This window comes from Orbicella franksi, chromosome 2 (genome assembly GCF_964199315.1).
Source record: "Orbicella franksi chromosome 2, jaOrbFran1.1, whole genome shotgun sequence".
Lineage (NCBI taxonomy): Eukaryota > Metazoa > Cnidaria > Anthozoa > Scleractinia > Merulinidae > Orbicella > Orbicella franksi.
In genome coordinates this window covers 14732012-14753955 of record NC_138146.1, presented here as the reverse complement: position 1 = coordinate 14753955, position 21944 = coordinate 14732012, and the positions used below count along the sequence as shown (strand labels likewise).

General features: G+C 40.3%; 2 protein-coding genes and 1 non-coding gene across 3 annotated transcripts in view; 1 reads left to right on the top strand and 2 right to left on the bottom strand.

Annotated features, from left to right (window-relative positions):
• The first annotated feature begins 23 nt into the window (after positions 1 to 23).
• Positions 24 to 16950, top strand: LOC145478154 (putative ATP-dependent RNA helicase DHX34). The gene is made up of 16 exons (XM_081456083.1): positions 24 to 177; positions 283 to 368; positions 958 to 1095; positions 1828 to 1943; positions 2545 to 2682; positions 5937 to 6071; positions 6435 to 6489; positions 6639 to 6816; positions 7301 to 7340; positions 8317 to 8370; positions 9093 to 9170; positions 9695 to 9850; positions 11011 to 11118; positions 11507 to 11603; positions 12450 to 12934; positions 13326 to 16950. The coding sequence occupies exons 1-16, from the start codon at positions 35 to 37 to the stop codon at positions 14772 to 14774; spliced, it is 3456 nt and encodes a 1151-aa protein (XP_081312209.1). The 5' UTR covers positions 24 to 34; the 3' UTR covers positions 14775 to 16950.
• Positions 9409 to 9494, bottom strand: Trnay-gua (transfer RNA tyrosine (anticodon GUA)). Its single transcript is given in 2 exon segments — positions 9409 to 9444; positions 9458 to 9494. It is a non-coding gene; the product is annotated as a tRNA-Tyr (tRNA).
• Positions 16951 to 18008: 1058 nt separating the features above from the next.
• The window catches only part of LOC145478156 (neuropeptide Y receptor type 6-like), a 4601-nt gene continuing 665 nt past the window's right edge, over positions 18009 to 21944 (bottom strand). The window contains exon 1 of the mRNA XM_081456085.1: positions 18009 to 21944. This exon is cut by the window's right edge and continues 665 nt beyond it. Coding sequence (XP_081312211.1) covers positions 18382 to 19461 — 1080 coding nt within the window. The 5' untranslated portion in view covers positions 19462 to 21944 and the 3' untranslated portion in view covers positions 18009 to 18381.

Sequence of the window (21944 nt, the reverse complement as noted above, 5' to 3'; positions counted from 1 at the left end):
AGAACGCTAGTTCAGTCGTTCATTTTGAAAGAAGATGGAAAAAAGCCGCAAGAGGTCTCGTCATCACTTTGAGAAGGAAGATTCGCCCATCAACGAAAGAGAAAGATGTGTAGTTTGGGAAGACCATCGCTCATCCTTAGACGATCTTTTCTTTCGCGACTGTGATCTGATCAAACGGTTTGTACAAGTTAAAAGGTGTAAAATCAGCATTCAGTATTTATTTCACCTTAGCCTTATGTCCTCTGAGACATTTGTGTCACTATAACACCTTATTTTATTCAGGGGAAGTCAAGATTACAAAGACTTCTGGCTCTTTCTTGAGCGTTATGAGGCCTTCAACAAGAAGCACGCGGAAAAGCATCCTAGAGGTGGGATACATTCGTCAGTGTATTAAACCGACAAACTATATTTGTCAAACTAGGTGTTCAGAATGAGGTCTCAACTTTTTAATGGCAGGATGTCACACGATCAAACCTGCCAATCTGTATTTATACCTACATCAAAAGTATATTTTTTAAATTCGAAGCAGGTCAAGAGGTCAGTCAAGGGAAAATTTTTCAAATTGGGAATTTCACTTAAAGATTGCAAAGATATGGAAACAAAATCACAAATAGGACTATATTATGCTCATTTGCCAATTAGGAATGCCATAGCCTGTAAAACCAGTAATGTCCAGGGGACTGGGCTAGTAAATATTCATGCATATGCATTCTTTCTATACTTGTGCATGCCAGGATCTCCAGCTGCTTCTCAGGAAAGAAGCCACTGACAGTGACTGCACGTACGAATGCTTGTCAAATTACAGCAGTTTGTGATGTTGTTACATAAGTATGGCTTGCAGGTTGAAAACAGAAAAACGTGCAGAGTGACCATACAGAATAAGTGTGAGGTCTTGCCTGAAGTACACATACAAGAAATTGTATTTTTGTTTTGTTTCTACATTTTTCTTCCAAACAGATAAAGACGGGAAAGAAAAAATGTCTTCCAAACTAGGTCTTCCTTTATCATATGATAGAAGGTATAAGATAAATGTTGCCCTTTTGTCAAAGGATGTAACTGATGTGATGGGGTATGGCACCACTGGAGCAAAGAAAGGTATTAAAATATATCTTTTCTTCTCTTTCTAATATATCTGATTAATTTAATTATCTGAATTAACACATAATTGAATCCTTGCTAACAGACTATAGGTTAGCTCTTGGTTCAGGGTATAATAATATTATTGGTTTGGAGGGATGCAGAATGATAGGGATGCAGGATGACGGAAATGTTTATGGCAGGATGCAAGATAAGAATACTTCGGCAGGAGCAGTATTTGTTCATCTTGACAGGCAGGATGAGGGGTAGTTTTAAAATTGATGGTAGGATGCGCGATTAAAAACAGAAAATTATAGTTCACGGACGTTTCATGGAAAAACTACCACTCTAACAAGGCAGGATTGAGATAAACGTTCAGACAGGGATGGAGTGCTAGGACTGAGCCCAACATACATGTAGTTGCGGGATGTGAGATTGTAAAAACCTATGTTAGACCCTCTCAGTAATGTGAGACACAACTCTTGAACAGATACTTATTCATGGTTCTGGCTTCAAAAACACGATAATTTTAACCTTCCGTAGCAAACAACTCTCTTTAAAATAATGGACACTTTTTCTGGTCTTTTTAAACTTGTTGGCTAACAGAAGATTTTGACAACATACTGTAGTGCTCCTCCAAAAAAGCTTTTAGTTTAAATTGTTGATAACATTGTAAGTTGTATGCACATTGCATTTTTCACTAGAAAAAGTATAAACTCATGATCCTTTCATGGTTTTTCTTTTCCTCAGTTTTTTCCTTCTCTGACAAGAAACATCGAAGACATTCTAGAGAGCTATCAAAGGAAGAGTTTTTAGAATTCAAATCCATCCTTTTGTATTATATTGATTTCTGTCAAAAACAAAAGGTATGTATGATACATTTTTTTAAGGCTGATCATTTTTCAGGCTTTCGGCATCACAAATAATTATCAACAGTTGTATGCTTGGCATAGGGTAGGATACAGTCATGTATCTCATGCCAGTTTCCATGAAAGCATTATGTAACCAAGACTAGGATGTAAAAAAACAACAACAAATTTTTGGGCTTTTGAAAGCTTTAACCACGATGTACCAGCCTGAAAATCATTCTCACTAGGCCCCCAAAAGTTCATCTCTTACATTGTAAATGGTGCTTCAATCTGTGATGTGAATGTCCCTAAAAATTGCCCTAAGAGACTGATGGGCAAGTGATCTACAGAATTCACTAGCGGTGGGTTGTCAGACTGGTCTTTCTTTGCATGCATGCACATCTATTGATGTCAGTTCGTCTATTGATATTATGCTGTGAAATAAATATGCATCATTTGGACACACATCCTTTAAATGTGTGGTTCCTGCCTAGAACATAGTTTAAGGACACTGGGCAGTGCAATGCACTAACTATTTTAAGGCCACTGCATTTTAAAATTAGATGAGTTAAATCTTATTTTATGTACATGTATGTATATCGCTTACTTGTCTTAACAGTTTTCCAAGTTAGTGAAGTTAAAGAAGGATCAAGCAAACCTTCCCATAAGTCATTTCAGGGAACAGATTGTTGATGCAGTAAGTAACAATCAGGTGGTGATTATTGCTGGAGATACAGGCTGTGGAAAATCAACACAGGTATGGTAACATTCTGCTATTCAACAATTATTATTACATGTATTAGACTACAAGTCCCAGTTTTCTATGAGTGAATGGTCAAGGAGGCGTAGCCAAGATGACTATTGCTCATAGAAAATGAGGGTGAGTATCCTGTTAATTGTTTTTATTGGTAGACACTCTAAAGGATTACAGCACGAAAACCGGCAAATTATTTTTTGTATTTTTAAATCTGAAATTGAAAATAAATTTCCTTTCTAAGAGTAGTGCACAAGTGATTGTTGTCTATCAGCAATTAGTATAAATCTACTTGCATTCCAGGGTTCTCATTAATTTAGAGAGTAGACGGCTTGCTTCATGAAGTAGACGGTTGACACCAATTTTGCGTGCTGAAGGCATGAGCCCCAAGGGGGGTCTGGGGGCATGCTCTCCCAGAAAATTTGGAAATCGAGAGGCTGTGAAATACTATTCCACGCATTCTCTTGGATATATTTCCTCAAAAATAGTAAATTTGGGAAAAGGCCTAAATGCCAAGAATTTTAAGGGATTACAAGGACTTTGTTGATGTTCAACCTTATCCTGCACTGAAATTGAAAACATACACCCCATCCTGACCCTATGACCCCTCTCTAGCTACAGCCTTTACTGTCCTGAGACAAGGACAGTCAAGGTTCAGTGGCATTCCCAAAAATGTGTTTTTCCCTAAATTATGTGTCAGTTATTTTTGTACTGGCATTGCAATGTGTTATGGGCAAATAAAACCTTTTTTTTTTTGCCATTTGTGTGTGTGTTGATCTTAGTTTATCTGACTGCATTCCAAAAGAGTTTTCAGACTGTCTGATATCTTAAAATGAAACTACTTTGCAATGGATAGTAAAAGCCCATACAGAACTTACTAACCATTTGATGCCAGTGAACTAGCATTCCTCTTCCACGTCAGATCCAAAGGCTGAGTCAGAGTCACTATCACTATCTAAAGATTTTGATGGAAGATTAGGAGCTTCTAAAGCAACATCAGTGTTATCTCCCTCAGTTCCATCTTGCTCTCCTTCTTCTTCTGCCACTGTACCATTCTGAACAGCCATTGTCTCCTCACACTGCACTCCCATTTCTTTTTTCTCAGATGTCTGGACTCTAACCAGTGATGGCCCTGGGATGGCATTCTTTGGTACCTTTGGTAGTTTTCTTCTTTCCTTTGCTTGAAGCCAAGCACTCGCTGCATCCTTTATGACTGGCAAACACTTCTGGACATCTGGTCCATAAATGCCTACAGCAGGTATTGCTTGTAGCATTTCATTTTGGAGCCTGCTTCTTAGTGGAGTTTTAACATTCTTTACTACAATGGCACCCCTCTCTGGTCAGGCATTACTCACTGGCAAAGTGACCATGACTTCAACTATGTAAAGAAGTAGAAGGAAGAATGTAACAAAGGAAGATTTCCCCTTAAGTAGATGAAGAAAGAACCATTCTGTTGTTGTGGTTCTCTTGACCCAGACTTCACTCTATTGTTATAATCTTCTTGATGTTATCATTCACATGGTAATTCATGTGTGACCATTCTGTTAGAAGCTTCTCTGTTTTCAGCTTTTGAACTTCTTGTGTTTCAATTTAAAACAAGTGTTTGGCCAAAATGTTAACCTGGGCAGTTCTATACTCTTGAAAACTATATGCTTCATATTCTGGCACACTAAGTGGATCAAAGCTACTGAGGGCACTGATAACATCACAACTGGATGCAAATCTTTCTTCTAAATTCTTTGTTAGGGCTGTCACATACTTCTGTGAAAGCCCTTGCATTTGTTCAAACATTGAAAGTCGGAGGGAATGTGATATCACAGCCAAGATTTTCAAAGCTGTCCACATTTCCTTTTAACTTCTCTAGTGGAGACTCCTCCTCTACAATTTTGTTCAAATGCTGTTTGGTGGCTTTGACCTGTGGCCAAATAAGGGAAAAATTTACATTGCTTGTTTGAAATGCCAGTGACAGCCTGGAGAGAACAGGTAGAACTTCTGCCAGAATATACAGTGCTCCAATAAACTTTGCATTCTTCATCTTTTAACAAGGCCTGCTGCTGGCTTAGAAGGAGGTTGTCCCTTTTGATGGCAGACATTTTTATTTATTTCATTACTCTTTACAACTTAAACACAGATTATTTCATGAAAAGTAGGGGGCTCAGAAGTGGAAGTAGCTGGTTCTTGAGCCAGCGGTCGGCACTTAATGAGAACCCTGCATTCTATCACAAATGCAATTCATTGATTGGCTACGTTACTATCTATTCTGTTGTTTATACTCAGTAGCTTAGAAGTGTGTGCAGTGTGCTTCTTGGCATTTTCGAAGTGTCTGTGAAGAAGATTTAAGTAAAGTTTTGAACGACTAGTAGATTTATACTAAAACTATTAGATTATTCGCTCTTGATTTCTATGCGTGATAGAAACCTCGAGCTCATAATCTAATTGTTTAATAAGAAATAGGTAAGGTAAGGTAAAACTTTATTTATGCAGGGTGGCCCATTCAGCACAGTGGCTGGTATCCAGAGGGGCCCTGTTAAATGATGAGTGAACCAATGATTTATCAGATTTGCGGGTTTCCAGTAGAACACAACTGAGTGGCTACTAATAAAAGTTATTTCCTGATATAAACAATAGTGTAACTCTAACTTACACATGTACATAATATGCAGTGACACATATCCTAAATGTCCCCCTACTGGTTGTACAATGCAGTGGTTTGCAAAATTGGTTGATTCTCTTATTTATTGCATTTTATGATACTGAACACATCAACAGAGCAGTGGAAATACAGTAACTCTAAAGTTCTCAGTCTGGTTGAGACAAACAACTTCTATTCAGCAGCTAATGAATTAAAGGTGCAAAATTCTCCTACACCTGTACATGACCACTAAATGAACTGTCCTGTACTTTACCAGTTCCATAATTGCATGTAATGTATGGTCAATGCTGGAGCTTAATACTTCCAATTTTGAGCAAGAATTTGTAGAAATGGAATAAACAAGACAATGTATTACAATGTATTTCTTAGTTACAGTGTAATAGGATCTTTGACAGATCTTTGATTCAGAAGATCCATGATAAATTTTACGTTATAGATTTAGATCCCTACAGATACTGCAAGGTTATTACAAAATTGTCATTTAGTGCCAATTTCGATAGCCTTCAGCTGGTTAGTTTAAACTTCTAGGTAAAAAGTTTAAAGTGCTTTTAGATTTTTCTTGTTGGCTAATCACTTTATACTTCTCCTTTCTATGTTACTGTAGGTTCCTCAGTACCTATTACATGCTGGCTTCATACGGATTGCCTGCACTCAACCACGGAGAATTGCTTGTATCTCATTGGCTAAAAGAGTAGGCTATGAAACTCTGAATGAGTATGGATCTCAAGTAGCTTATCAGGTAAAATGGAAAATATTGAAATTGATCATTGTCTTGTCTGTTAAACATTTCTACATAACTCTGATTTACTTAGTGGTATTTCTTGATAATATCTTGGAGTAATGTCATTCTTATGTGACCTGGAATTTTCACTTCCAAAAGTGTTCATGAAAGGGCTGATACTTGTGTGTGCATGAACCAACTAGAAGTGCTTGTATCTCTTCTTTCTCAGATGAGATTATAACCCATTACAGACCAAACTGCCAGAGTTATTTTTGTCAGGCTGCCTGAGAATTCTCTTGTAACCATTTAAATGTGGGAGTGGAGAGCGGGTGGAGAGAGTGGAAAATGTAGCATTTTTACAGCTAACTTTTTCAATCACAGATTCGATTTGAAAGCAGCAAAACTCTGGGAACGAGAATTTTGTTCCTGACAGAAGGTATGTTTCCAGTGTCGAATAGCTCTAAGAAATTTCCAGTATGATTGCCTCGTCAAATGCTCTTTCTTTTTCCTTGGTGTTTTATCTTCCCATCACCAATGACCCCCATGACTATGGCACCTATTTTTTATGTCAAACGTTTCCTACAGGCTTGTTGCTGCGCCAATTATCCACCGACCCCACCCTTAGTCAGTACAGTGTCGTCGTGGTAGATGAGGTTCACGAGAGGCATATTCATGGAGATTTTTTACTGGGCGTGTTACGTGGCTTAGTCCAGGCCCGCGCTGATCTCAAACTGGTTCTTATGTCTGCCACTATAAACATCAGGTACTGTAAGAGGGAGGGAGTGGTGGGTGGGGTTACTTTGATTATGTCAAATTACGACTAACTGATATGGAGTGACTATTTTTTAATCACTCTCGCTTTTTATGAACAAAGGTATTAGTTTCTCAAGAAACTGTTGAGCTGCCCTCTCCGACCATTCTCCAAGAAACGTGATTATTTTTGATATTTCTCTCCATCAAGGCAACACTGAAAGTCGTGATAATTTAGAACAGAAATTCATCTTTCAACTCGGCACCGTGCCTCCCCGTTATTTCTTCATTTATCAAATTAATTCATGTATTTTTCTATGGCCATGCTCCCTCCGTGTTTCACTATTGAACACACACACACACTAACCACAATCCTCCACTTTGCTCTGACCAAGCGCTAACGTAGGACACGTTGGCTTGACTAACTCGTTATGGCAGTTAATGTACCTTCATCAACATCAAGTTAATAACTAACTACGTGTTTCTGTTTGTTTTAGTCTGTTTGCGAGCTATTTCACAGGTGCGCCAGTGATTCAGGTTTGTGTCTGTCTTTTGACGCGATAGAAAAGTGCTCGTTCGTGATAATCCTGTGCTTGTTGTTACTCTCTCCGCTAATTGGTTAAAAAGATGTCCAGATACCTTTTATCAACCAATCAGGAGTTGAGATTAGTGCGTTCAATGTCGCGTTTTCTTCCGCCCGTCAGCTGGTGTGAATTTTGATGGCTTCATGAGCATGAAAATAAATAAGAGAAACTTTTAAAGAATTTTTTGCGGCGTAAAAAGTCGAACCACACTCAACTCTTTACTGCATACGCAAGCTACATTGTATGCAGACATTTTGCTGTTACTGATTTTCCTTTGCACGTAAATCTGCGCGTTATCTGCGCCCATTGACGAACGCAGATAAAGAGTCGATAACTAGACAGTAGATATCTGGACACCTTTGTAAAACCACACTATCTGTGCCACACTAGGAAAGAAAACGAACATATTAAGAAACTCTCAGGCCCCGTTCACACTATGCTGAAGGAATTTGGAGACGGAGGTTTTACTCCGAAAACGCATCAAATGTTTTCCGTCCACACTACGCCGGAGAAGTTTGAAACCGCAACAATCAGCGGTCATTTTGGATTTGTTTTTGAGGAAACCTCGGTCAGGGAAATCACATGATTATCGTGACGTCATCGTTCTCTAAAAGTTCCGTTTTCAAAATGTTTTCCGTCCACATGAAAACGAAAAGCCAGCGTTTTAAAATTTCTCTGGTTTAAAGAGCGTTTTCGAAAAATAGTGTGGACGGTAGGCCTAACTGGAGAAATAACATACATACATTTTATTTGTTATCAAATTAAAATTACAATTATAACATGCCCGCGGATAGCTGAGCTAATCCAGGCTGGTCAAGTTTGGACGAATTCTTCCGAGAATTCTTCCGGCGTAGTGTGGACGGGGCTCAGTTTTAAGACATTTTCACGCTACGAAAAGGTAGAAAATTTGTTATTTAATTGTTCTGTAGATCCCAGGTCGTTTGTATCCCATTGAAGTTCGATACCAGCCTCCGAAAGTGGAGGTAAGTCGTATGAACTGTATTGTGGGATACACCATAACCCTAGCAATTATTAACGACGTACTATAGTCGATACGTTTTGGGTGCCTTTGGTCATGTCTCCAGGTAACCTGGGTAACAGGAGGAGAGAAGGTTGGAGGAGAATTACTTCAATTTTTCTTCCCATTCTCCAGTGGCGTATCTAGGGGAGGGGCCCGGGCAGCCCGCCCCTCCCCCTTATTTTGGGTAAAAAAAAAAACATAGAAGGAAGAAAGGCCTGCAGGACAAGCAAAGAAACCCAGCCCACCCCGCCACCGCTCTTACCCCGCTTCCGAAAAGCGTAATATTTTCTGTCAGGATAGTTTCTACCATGAGACTACTGATTCGGAGAGAGTTTTCAGTATTTTTGAAGAAAAGGCAACGTTCATCGAGCGGCTTATTGTATACGAGCCTTATGACCCCAAGTGGTTAGCTTGCTTTCTTATAACTTCCTTTTCTCCGCTTACCTCTCAATGTTCCCGAATGTTAAGCTCATTGTCGCTTATGTATTTGCTGTTTTTTGTTGAAAGTATTTTTGCAATTGGTCTCTGTTGATTTGAAGATAAGAACGATTTGAAAGAAACGTGATGTGGCTCCCATTTGCAGAATTTTGGCAGGATCTTTTGCAGAAATCCTCTTTTCACTAGTTCAGTTGAACCTATCAACAGTATATTCCTTACATTTATGTCTCTGTTTTTTTTCCACAGTTCTCGAGCAGTTCAAGACGATGGGAGAAACTTGACCCTACTCCTTACGTCAGAATCATGCAGCTTATAGATCACAAGGTTTGTCGACGTCCGCCAGTCCGTGCTTTCTCTCGTTCACTCGATAGCTTGCCGTTCACCCAACTCTGTTTTCCTAGATATGTTGGAACTACATGTAATGTTCAGTTGCCTAAATTGCAAGGCAACAGCTTTATCCATCTTTCTTTAATTTTAAGAACCAAAATTTGGTAGTAGTTTTGCGAGTAAAACGCATGCTTGAAATTAAAAAAAAAAAAGAATAATGTGGCAATGAAAAACTTCCTTCGAGCCGGATTCGAACCAGCGACCTAAGGATGACTTCACACACTCTACAGTCCTCCGCTCTACCAACTGAGCTATCGAAGGATCTACTTCCGCGACAGTGATTTCGAAATAAAAATACTAACAGGCTGTGTGTTTCCTGTCGAAAGGGGCACGTTTGCTCTTGACAAGTAACAAACAGATGAGATATAACACATTTTGTCTTGTTAACTCGAATGCGGAGACAAAATGACCGCTTTGTTTTGACAGTTTAGTTAACAATGATATTGATTTTAAATTTTTAGTACTCGTCATCAGAGCGTGGAGATGTTTTGATGTTTCTCAGTGGCATGTCGGAAATCTCAGCGGTTGTTAATGCTGCTAAGGAGTATGCGCAACAGTCTCGCCGATGGATCATACTTCCGCTTCACAGTTCCTTGTCAGTGGAAGAACAAGATAAGGTTGACCTTTTCATGTGTTTAATTCTGCCACGGTCTAGTTAACTAGTTGCATGTATTAGTATTCCACTAGGTTTCTAACAGAACACTCATTCGGCAAGTCTTGTTCGAAGCCGTTACAATGAACCCCGTTAAGCCGATTACCAACGGGCTACCAAATCGGGTCTGCCTTGGGTTGTTAGAAAGGTGGATAACGCTATCCACCGGATAAATCCATATCCAGCGGATAGCGCGGGCTTTTTTGTAAGCACTTATCTACTGGATAGTGATTTATCCGGTGGATAGCGTTATCCAGCCTTCGAACTAGTGGGGCCTGGTCTTTACACAATCCTCTTCCATTCTAGAATTGCGTGATGATAGCGGACACTCGCGTAAGCGGACAGCTCTTCTTACAGACACTTTTTTTCAATTCCCCGTTTTAGCTCCCAGACAAACTCTGTATTTACATGTTCCCGTAAGCAGACACTCTCTCGTGAGAGGACGCAGACACTTATGAAAATGAAAATTGGATATTTCATTTGGTTACGCTCACTCTTAAGTTTTAACAGTTGACATCAATAAAGAGTTTCGGTTGCTATTTTTGGCCACGGAATAAAACAGGTAATTAACACCCGCTAATTAACTCTCCCGTAAGTGGACATCCGCCCTATTCTTCTTTGGTGTCCGCTTATAAGAATAATTCTCGTAAGCAGACAGCTCTACAGACGGACACCTTTCCCAAGAGACTATTTTCGACATATTAAAATTCAGCTTGGCAGTGTGGCCTAGGGAACACAAACAAAGGAAATTGAATGACATGCTTATTCATTTCTTTTGTTTTTGTCCTCTGGGTCTCACTATCAAGCAGAAAGTGGCCTATTCCCAAACGTGTCCGCTTACAAGAGAGTTGACTGAATTTGTACCATGGTGGGAAGCCGTTAATTCGACCACCAGTGGAACACCAAAATTAGTTGGGTGTCCTCTTTTCTACGGTATAAAAGAACATGGGCGTAATAGCGAGTTAGTTGTGTGGCGCGGTTCTACTGTATTCCGTCAAAATCTTTATTATCGTGTTGTTCAGGACCGCAAGACTCTCCACGACTGAGATTCATTAAGGTGCACCGTGCGTAAACTGTTAAACAGACCTTGAGGTTTCTCATTGCGTGGATTTTTTTTCTCGCTAGGTTTTTGACGTGGCTCCTGAGGGCGTTCGAAAATGTGTTGTGTCCACAAATATCGCCGAGACTTCCATCACAATAGACGGCATCAGATTCATTGTGGACTCAGGAAAGGTACGTATCGCTATGAATTGTTTAAAATTCCTCGATGTTACTTTCATCGTTGTTTTGAGATATTTTGATTTTCTCTGTTATTAGACTGTAGCTAGACTCGAGAAAAACTCACACCCGACCAGAACCGATCAAACTGAGAGTCTTTCTAGACAAAGAACGATATCATAATCCAAGCCATAAGATGGAGAAGATTGACACGGACTTGAAACGACGCACTTGAAAAGTTTAGACTGAACTTTTCAAGATGCGCAAACCGTGACTTAGCCCCTTTAAAAACATCTCATCTGTTGACAAACGTTAGCCAAATCAACTTAACAAGGTTTGGGTTGGAATCTTTGCCCCGATAAAACATGGTCTATTACCAATAAGAGCCCTTCAATATGCTCAGGTAAAAGAGATGAGCTTTGATCCTGAGGCTAAAATGCAGCGACTACGTGAGTTCTGGATTAGTCAAGCCAGTGCTGAACAGCGCAAGGGAAGAGCCGGTGAGTTGCTTTTCATCCGTCAGTTGTTTTACGTTGTTGTTTAGAACAGTACCTGGTTCATGGAACGTGTTGTAGCTAATCAGAACGAACGCGCTTGTTTGGCAACCAATCAGAAGGAAAATCAAATCTGTGACTTGGCTTACGCGCGACCTATTCTCCGCGCTTGGCGTCCGTTGCATGTTATCGTTCTGATTGGTTTATTACTTTTGTTGTATTCGCTTTGATTGGACAGATGTGATATGACTTTGAATTTCATTTTACTACACTAATCAGACAACCACAATAGGAGACCAGGTAGTTTTTGTAGAGCAAGCCGGCCTGTGAAGCAAGCTATAACTAACCGACCTGTTTTGAGATGTTACTCAGTCTCAATGTCCATGTTTACCAGTTGTTCAACAATGTTTCTCCTCGGCGATTTCCCTGTTACATTCATGTGTAAGGCGAGGATGTCTAAAGCCTTTTGTACTGCGGATCCAGAGTTTAAACATCAGAACTCTGCTCGGAGTTACAGTGTTGTTTTTTGAGGCAATGCAGTGTACGCTGACAGTGCTTTCTCCAGTGGCGAATCTTGTTGCGACCTGACAAAATACAGACTAACCTGCTATGGAGTAGCCTCCAATGTTGCGGAAACCTAACAGTTGTTAGTCGCTTTATGCAAGACAACTAGGTACTAAAGGAAAGCTTAAAAGTTATACTCTCTGTGCTAGTTTGCCAGCAAACCTTTTATGGTGTTTACATAACTCCGGGTCACACCACTTGTAAAGACAATCACGGCAAATCATTTAACGTTCTCGTCGTTGTCATATTGTATTTTCCTTTCGCCAATAGTTTTGTTTGTATGTCTAGGTCGCACGGGCCCTGGTGTGTGTTTTCGTTTGTATTCTGAGAGTGACTACCAAGCCTTCTCGCAATACACCACTCCTGAGATTCAGCTTGTTCCTCTGGACTCCATCATTCTACAGATGGTTGCCCTTGGCATTCATCGCATCCGCGAGTTTCCCTTCATAGAGCCTCCCCCAGCCTCCAACGTTGAAAATTCAGTTCACACTCTTAAACAACAAGGCGCGCTAACTGATGATGAAACCTTGACTCCGATTGGTCAGATGCTGGGTCAACTGCCTGTTGATGTCGTCATAGGAAAGATGCTTCTGATTGGCTCAGTGTTTCACGTCATCGAGCCCGTGATGATCATAGCTGCTGCTCTTAGCGTCCAGTCCCCTTTTACGCAGAAGATGGGGTATGACTCGGTTGTGGCGTCACTAAGACAGCCACTAGAATCTGACCATGGGGATCTGTTTACGCTACTGAATGCCTATGATGAGTGGCTACAGGTTAGTTTTAAACGAGTGATCTTCGGGTAAATTTTAATAGAGTCGCTTGCTATTTTGTGCCGCTTGCTGGCTCGAACTTCGTCCGTTTGATAATCAATCAATCATTCAATCAATCAGTTGCTCAGTCAGTCAGTCAATTAGTAGCAAAGGTCCATCTGTCTGTCTGTCCGACCGTCCCTCCCTCAGTCAGGCAAGCAGGCAGGCCTTCCGTCCGTCCTTCCGTCCGTTATTCAGTCAGTAAGTCAGTCAGCAGTAAATTGCAATTAGTAGCAAAGGGCGGAAAAGTGAATTAATTTTGATACTGGCGCCGGCATTTTCATTTCTTGGAATTGTCAAAAATTGAATTATGGCCTATGAAAGAGAAAACCATCTAGTTCATTTGACTTTCCAGGTTAAGAGTCATGGAGGTTCTTCTCGGAAATGGTGCAAGCGCAGAAGTCTGGAAGAGCAACGCTTCTACGAAATGTCGAAGCTTAAGCGTCAGTTCGAGGCGTTATTACGGGATCATCTCCTGATGGATCTCGAGGAACGGGATGAAGACGAGGATGAACGAGATCGTGAAAAAGACAAAAGACGAGAATTGAAGAAACTGAAACGAGACCATCGAAAAACAACGAGGAAAACCAAAATACTGAAGCTAGATGAAGACGACCTCAGCGGAGGCGAGGAGGAACAGGAGGAGACTAAGACCGACATCCGGGATCTGGAATTTAAACTTACTCATGACTTAGACAAGCTTGAAGCTGGGAGTACAGCCAGGCGAAGTTTCACATTGCGAGATATCAATCTACTTAAGATTATTCTCTGCAGTGGGCTATACCCGAACCTTGCCTTGCCGGATGAGAACAATACGAACAAAAGGGACTCAGAACAGTTGTTTCACAGTCAGTCGAAGCAGTTTCTTCAAGTTCTCCCTACCAGTGTGTTTGCCAATCGTCCTCAGCTGCTGCAACTCACGGAAACTCCAGTTAACTATCAGTTGCTGGCGTATGTTTCCCTTCTGGAGACCACCAAACCATATTTGGTAAACGCCATGCGGGTTCCAGCCCTGCAGACACTTCTTCTGTTTGCACAGAGTCTGGACACTAATGCTGAATTAACCCGCTGTGTTGTGGACTGTTGGCTTGAAATCACTCTTCCGGACAACGCGACGGGACAAAAGGTAGTGACTGCTGTCCAGCAGTTACGCGCCACGTGGGCGCGTCTGTTGAAACTCCGATTTGAAGAGATTAAAGACAAGCGAGAGCGGAATTCAGAAACGCGACGGAACAAAGAACTTGATTTGGAGAATCACCTGGCGAACAAACTGTCCGAATTTCTAGACAGTGATGTGTCCTACTCGCTCCGTCGCCTTCTGCCATCTGAAAACCGGTATTTGTACCTTGGTCCCCTGGGTGAAACTCAGAGCGATGGCGAGTTTGGCAACGCGTTCCCTTTCACAGGAGGCTCGGAGCCACATCCAACCAAAGGGGGCGTCCGTGTGAACGAATACCTCACCTACAATTGCCTTCAAGACACTCTTATGGCAGAAGCTGCCTCAGCGGCTGCTCAATTTATTTCTAAGCACTGGCGTTGCGAGAAATGCGGGAAGAAAATGTTGGTGACTGTTTTAGAAAGATTGCAGCATCAAGAGGAATGCCAGCATGAACAGCCCGTGGACTCAAACCACTCAGCTGTCGCTGGCGTTGCGCAGTCGACAGAGAAATCAGCTAACGTTGATTCTTCGATCGAACGATTAAGAAAGCCATATTTCTGCAACACGTGTCAATCACAATTCTCGTTTACGAGTACTGAAATTTTGAAACATAAAAAGTCGCATGTTTCTGGCTCGTCGACATAATGCATGTATTTCTCAATTTTGCAAGAGACGATTTATTGTAAAAGAATTCGTTTAGCCTACATCTTCTGCTCAATGAAATTCTATTCGTGTTTACAAACTGATGGCGCTCCTGTCTGTCAAGTTCTCCGTCTTCAAACAACATTTATCAGTGGAACCTACATGTTTGCCTGTTGAAGCTATGCTAATGAACTTGAACCTTCCACACAATCATTTAAAACACTCATAAAATAAGAAAGACCTTTTTTTAGGGTTTCTTACCTAAAGTGCTCGTTAGGTGGTACATGAAGGCAATTTGTAATTTGTATGAATGTCGCACTATCAAATAGTAGCTACCATCAACAGCCAATCGGATCATCGTTTCTTAAACTGCATCAAGGTGGTTTGCCGTTCAATATATACTTCGATTGACGCACTGTGTCATTACACACTGCTATTTACAGTATTTTGTAGGGAAATTCGAAAAGGTCGGGCTCATCAAAAGACATGGATTTATTCAGAGCGGTTTTAACTGTTGTGTTGAAAGCTGTAGGTACGTTACCAAGAGCTGACGTGAACTAAAGTGAAAAAATAGAATTAAATTGACAAAATTTACGTACGTTTATCGATATATTTTGATTGTGTTACGTATTTACATGCTCCAAGAAGCATTTTTTAAAGATAAAAATGTTGCACTCTCGAAGAAATACAAGTGTTATCAGGGTTCGTACAAAGTCTTGAATTCTTGAAAAAGTCTGGAAATTTGCGGACTACTTTTCCAGACCTGGAAAAAGTATGGAAATTAAAGGCAAAGTCTTGAAAATTGGGATGAAGTCTGGAATTTTTCTCAAGGAGCAGCGGGTGTTTAAAAGCTAGCTGAAATCTTTGCAATGTAGCTGATTTCACTTGAATTAACTTGGCCAAACGCAAAACACTATAATAAATGGCGGTACGGTCGGAAAGTCCAGTCTCCAATGCCCTGCATTGCATTATGGCTCATTGTGTTTGCAATGCATCATGGTTTGTTTGTTTCCCGCGTTAGTTGAGCGAAGGAAGAAATATTTGTTCACGTTCATGTAGCTGTTGTTCTTCCCTAGCTTTTCTTTCGCTTTGTGAAAATAAGGAAGTGTGTCTTTAAATGGAAAGCAGATAAAAAATTTAAGGCCTGGATTGCAGCCGATCCTACGTCAAAGACCAAAGCGGTGTGTGTTGTTTGTAATAAGGCAATTGTTTTTTCAAGCATGGGAGAAGCTGCTTTGCAAAGCCACATGATCGGCAAGAAACACAAGAAACTCATGGAATTGAAACTGTCGTCTCCTTCTGTTACACATTTCCTGTCTTCTAGTTCGGAAAATTTAAGTTAGACCTAAGAGTTAAGTAAAGTTGACATATTTCTGTGGTTCTTGGAATGTAGTTTTTTCGAGTTACGTTAAGTCACTTCCATATCTGATATGTACAACTATTTTACTAAAAAATATTAAATCCGTTTTCCATTGAGTGTAACCGAGTGGTGGTCTTCCTTTACTGAAATATTTTGTTCCAATGATGTCTACTAAAAGCAACTTGTACATGTACAAGTTGGACGCCATATTTCTGTTTTTTTGGTTTTGTTTTGTTTTCTTTGTTCCAGTCTTCATGCAACCAAAAGTCAAGATCCTGTTGAAATATTTCTTTATTTGGCTTGATGGATTTATTGCAATGTAATGATATGTTGTAATTCAGTTTAATTCTTTGCCTAAATTTTTATCACTTGTTTTTATACTTTGTGTTTTGGGTTTTGGTTCAATTGATTCTTGGTATAAATTTTATTTGCTTAATGGTAGACATTAGTATACTGCTATGTTTTGGTTGTGTCACTGTAAGTTAAGAATTAAACAGCTGAAACTGAATTTTTTTAACTCATTGTTTTCATAGTTAAGACAGTTATTTCTTCTCGGGCCATGAAGAATCTCACTGTTACCTTGCAGGGCTCGAAATTGCGACTCACTGGTCGCCAGTGCGACCAAAAATTGAGCACTGGCGACTAAATTTTCAGAACTGGTCGCCAGCTGGCGACTCGCGTTTTGTCTGATAAGTAAAGAAAACCACGACACAACTTTTGTTTTTAAATCTTTATATTAGGAAATCAATCGGATATGGTAGCTAGTATACAACTCACCTTTCCGTCCCCAGTAAAATAATGTCTGAATATTTTATTACAAGATAATCGAAAAAATGGAATGAATTTCGACACATCGATACTGCGTTCACGGCGCGCCACGTCGTTTCAGCGGCTTCCTCTGAAACTGGGATCGCAGGCGCACTTCAACACCATGTGCTTTTCATTTGCCGCGAAAATAACGGCAGATACCAATCAGTTGAAGGAATTACGTGAGCGAGAGGCGACGTGGAAAGCAAGTCGAAAATAAAGAACGGCATTTCGAAGAAGTAGCAAATGGAAAATACGCAAGGACCCGTGTTTGTCTCACAGTGAAAACCACGGACTTAAAACGTTTTATGCCTCGCTTCATTTAAAATGACTGTGGAGACAACCATCACCTTCCGACCAGGGACATATCACCTGAGAACAATGGTAGCTTTATAACTAAGTGTTACTCGTGTTATTTCTAATTGTTTTCGCTCTTCAATTGTGACTTTCTCGCATGCAAAGTAACGTATAAAATCGAGTTCTTGTGTAAGTTATATATAAAATAAGTTGGCGACCAAAATTTACGATCTGGCGACCAAAATTTTTCCGTTAGTCGCCAGCTGGCTCCAGAACGAAAAAGTTAATTTCGAGCCTTGCCTTGAGTCTGGAAAATAAAAAAAGTGGTCTGGAAAAAGTCTGGAAAAAGTCCGGAAAAAGTCTTTAATTCTGTCGACAAGAAAGTGTACGAACCCTGTGTTATGTTACACTCCTACCTCCCCATAACGGCCACCTCTCTACGACGCCCACTTTCCTCTGTCCCTAAGGTGGCCGTTGTGGAGAGATGCGACTGTATTTATCTATTGTTTTGTTATATCCACTCCTTCGACAATTAGCCGCTAACTTGACTCAGGTGAATTAAATAATGGCAAAATTTTAAATTTATTTGTTAGTTACATTTTTTGTTTTGTTTTTTTAACAGATACTATAATCCACTCAGGCACAATATACACGTCGGAATTAAATCGTGTCGAATGTAATTCATTCCCGTAAAACTCGCGGAAATCGCAGTAAATTAATCCAATAGGAAATGCCTAAACAAACAGAAAAGTACTGATTACTACCCAGATAGTGTATTAGTTTATTGCAACATAGTGGAATCAACTAATAACCGTGAGATTTCTGCGGCTTGAATTACCTTCGACACGACTGAAGTGCGATAAATGTAAGCCTTAATTACAGAGAATATGTAAATCCTCCTTCCTGTGCACTTAGCCTCGAACTGCTCGAAGTAAATATGAAACGTGCCTTAAAAGAATTAGCTGTGATCATGATCGACACCAAATTTCTCCTTGTGAAGTCTATACTTAAATCAATAGCACATGTAATGAGAATTTAGTCGGTGGTCACCGATGGGAAATTGTCATGATAGTCAAAAATTCTCCCAACCTTTAATATAAGAAATATATGGAGACCAGTGGAGATTTTTGTATCTTGACTGCGAAGTCAGACTTCGTCCTCTCGTTCACTGTGAACGCTTTCCAGCCGGACTGTTGTCCCACGTACAGTCTTCCTTCTTACCATTTGAGGTGTTTCACGCAAAGACTGCAGAAACTTGTTCGTATTTTTATCTGAGTTCCTAGAAAACAACCTCCTTAAGTCCTCCCTGAAACTGTGACTTAACGTTGTGTAGAGAATCGGATTGAAGCAGCTGTTTGCAGTGGTTAGAAGTCTTGCAAACTCGTACAACTGTCGAGTGAAGTGCGATGATAACAAGGCTGGTTTCACCATGATACTCAAAATTATCACTTTTCCTGGTAAGATGCAAATCGCGTATACCAAAACCAGGCCGGTCAGTAACTTTGTTGTTTTTCGGTTTTGCTTCTCGCGTTTTTCGGCCACATCCACGCTGGTGTAGATCCCTCGCCTGGAGTTCAATTTGTGAGCTTTTCGCAGATGAGAGACAATTCCGACGTAAAAGAGAATGATACAAAGCGCCGGGATTACGAACTGTGGGACGATCAGCGCCATGATGTAGGTCAGATTGAACGAGAGCTGGTTGGGCCACCAGGCTATGTCAATCAAGCACCTTCCACTGGGTTCCACGGTCAAAGCGAACACGAATGGTACTTGCAACACACATGAATAAACCCAGCTAAATACGACCATCACAAGAGCCTTTCGTTTGCTCAAACGGCTCGTCAGCGTGTTCACAATCGCCTTGTACCGCTCGTAGCCGATGCAGATCAACATCGATCCAGAGACTGTCACGGAAAGAGAACTCAGAACGTTGATAAGCTTACAAGGAACAAACCCAAAGGGCCATATGGAGCGATTCTCTAAGTACGCGAGGTCGAACGGAAGAAATAGAAAAAGAACCATCAAATCGGACAAGGCGAGGTTTAGTATGAAATATCCTTTGGCCGAACGGAATGTTTTGTTCTTTGTACCCAAGATTATTGTACAGACTGTTAAATTGCCAATGACTCCGATAAGAAAAGTCACAGGGTACAAGACAAGCCGCACAATGCGAACCGCAACATGTTCGTCGAAGAGAAACCCTTCGTCTGCTGTAGTGTTGTTCATGATTGTCTTTCAAGTCCTTAGCTCTCTTGTGGCTTTTAACTTATTTAGTCTCTGAAACGAAGTAAATGAAAATAGCATCATTAGGCAGTAGTGTTATTTTCGATAAATTACTTCAATACCCAATGGAGTGTAATCAATGGCTACCTTCACCTAATCGAAGGCGATCAATTAAGGAAAAAGGGTACGGTATGTACGAAAATTGCTTTCTCTAATTTATAATTTGCCGTCTTTTAAATGAATACTCTTGCGAGCCGTCGAAAGTTTCCGAGGTGAAATTCGTTTTGGCACCTTAGGCGTAAGAAAGCTACTTTGGATCTTATCAAAATTTAATAACTTCACCGGAAAAGCTGGTCAAGAACATTAAATTTGCTATTTGTTTATTTAGACGCTCGACGAGACAAGTGTGTTGCATACGAATTAACAATTACGTGATGAACATGATGAAATCAGACTTTTACATGAGCTAGTGCTGATAGAGTGACAAAACATATTATTTCAAATTGTGTTTTTTATTTAATAAGCATGGCCATGGCAAAAAGTAGTTTAGTTATTAGAAGTTTAAAGAGGGTACAACTCAGGGTACAAACACCTTTTCCACGTTCATACCGGTCAACCAACTGAAACACGTTTCTGTGACCAACAAGAGTTCAAAAACGAGTGAATATGTTCCCTGTGCGGACTGTTTGATCTTTCACACCTCCAGGTCTGTTTTTGTCGGTTTTGTTCCCTCGGTTTCAGGGTGCTTTTAATTACGGTTGTCCAAATGGAAATGAAAAGATAGTGAAAAATCAAATGACATCTTTTTCAACTGAAAGTCGATCTAATTCGGATTTATCAACAGGCATCTAGTAATCAGTCTAGAAAGCTTCCCCACACTAAGAAAAGGTTTGTGCGCAGTTCATATAATTGACCTTACGAGATCGTGATCACTGAGAACAAACCTTAGTTACAACCACTGTCATAAGCCAGTTGTAAGGTAAACATTGATGAATAGCCGGACAAGCGCACATGTCAACCTTACGCTTCCGAGTTGCCACGGCCACCGAATAATATAAATGTTTATCTTCGTGGGAAAACAAAACTCAAAAATTATTTTTCTTTCTTAATTTTTTGTGCATCATGAAAAATAGCCCTTGATGTTTAAAATTTCCTTTAAATCGAAGGGTTAATCCTCAAAATGATAGTTTATTACGAAAACGCTAAAGGACTTTGAGCTTTGCTCGCTTTGACTTGCTGCCCTCTGCGCCAGCCGGCCCGATGGACTGATAAGTGACGAATGGAGAACGACAAAATTAAAAACTACATATACTAAGCTTATTTTTTTAGACTCCTTTCTCGCATTGATTCTTTGAAAATACAATGAATAATAACAAAATGGCGAGGGGGCATTACAGGGCTCGAAATTAACTTTTTCGTTCGGGAGCCAGCTGGCGACTAACGGGAAAAATTTGGTCGCCAGATCGTAAATTTTGGTCGCTAACTTATTTTTTATATAATTCACATGAGAACACTAACATGATTTTGTACGTTACTTTGCATGCAAGAAAGTCACAAATGAAGAGCTAAAACTTTTGAAAACAGCACGAGTAAGACTTATAAACTGTTATAAAGCTACCGTTGTTCTCAGATGATGTCTCTGGTTCGCAGGTGATGGTTTTTCTCTAAGTTATTTTAAATGGAGCGAAGCACAAAAACTTTTACGTCCGTGGTTTTCGTAATGACACAAACACGGGTCCTTTCGTATTTCTTCAAAACGTAGTTCTTTATTTTCGTCGCCTTTCGCCGCTGATAAACAACACTGTGCTTGGTCTGGGCTCCTACACAACTGATCACATCTGCCGCCATTGTTCTCGCGTCAACTGAAAAGCGCACGGTGTTGTAGTGTGCCCGCCATCCCAGTTTTGGAAGAGGCCGCTGAAACAATGTGGCGCTTGGTAAACGCAGTTTTGACATGTCGAAGTAATTTTTACAATTACAAGTAATTTTTACGATTTTCTTATAATATTCAGACATTATTTTAGTGGGGACGGAAAGGTGAATTGTCTACTAGCTACCAGATCCGAATAATTTCCCTATCTAAAGATTTAAAAACAAAAGTTGTGTTTTGGTCATCTTTACTTATCGTACAAATCGCGAGTCGCCAGCTCAGTGGCGACCAGTTCTGAAAATTTAGTCGCCAATGCTCAATTTTTGGTCGCATTGGCGATCAGTGAGTCGCAATTTCTAGCCCTGCATTATTAAAAATAATGCTCATTTTCAAACCCAATTATATTTCACAGACTTCGTTCGCAATATATGAGACAACAAATGGTAGGAATTTCCCGAAAGCGACAAATATCACCAAAAAGAAACCTACTGTGTGAAAACACAGAGGTATAGCCTAACAAAACGGTTCGAATTTGTAAAAAAGGCAAGGCAAAAGCAAAATACTTACCAAATGGCTTGAAGCACAAGGAAAAAACCCACCGAAGCATCATGGGACC

What these genes read in the sequence shown, in the direction of transcription:
- LOC145478154 (XM_081456083.1), top strand. Translation starts at nt 35, where the DNA reads ATGGAAAAAAGCCGCAAGAGGTCTCGTCATCACTTTGAGAAGGAAGAT. An exon ending in CACCACTGGAGCAAAGAAAG is followed by an intron (nt 1,096 to 1,827) that starts GTATTAAAATAT and finishes TCTTTTCCTCAG; the next exon opens with TTTTTTCCTTCTCTGACAAG. An exon ending in GCTGTGGAAAATCAACACAG is followed by an intron (nt 2,683 to 5,936) that starts GTATGGTAACAT and finishes ATGTTACTGTAG; the next exon opens with GTTCCTCAGTACCTATTACA.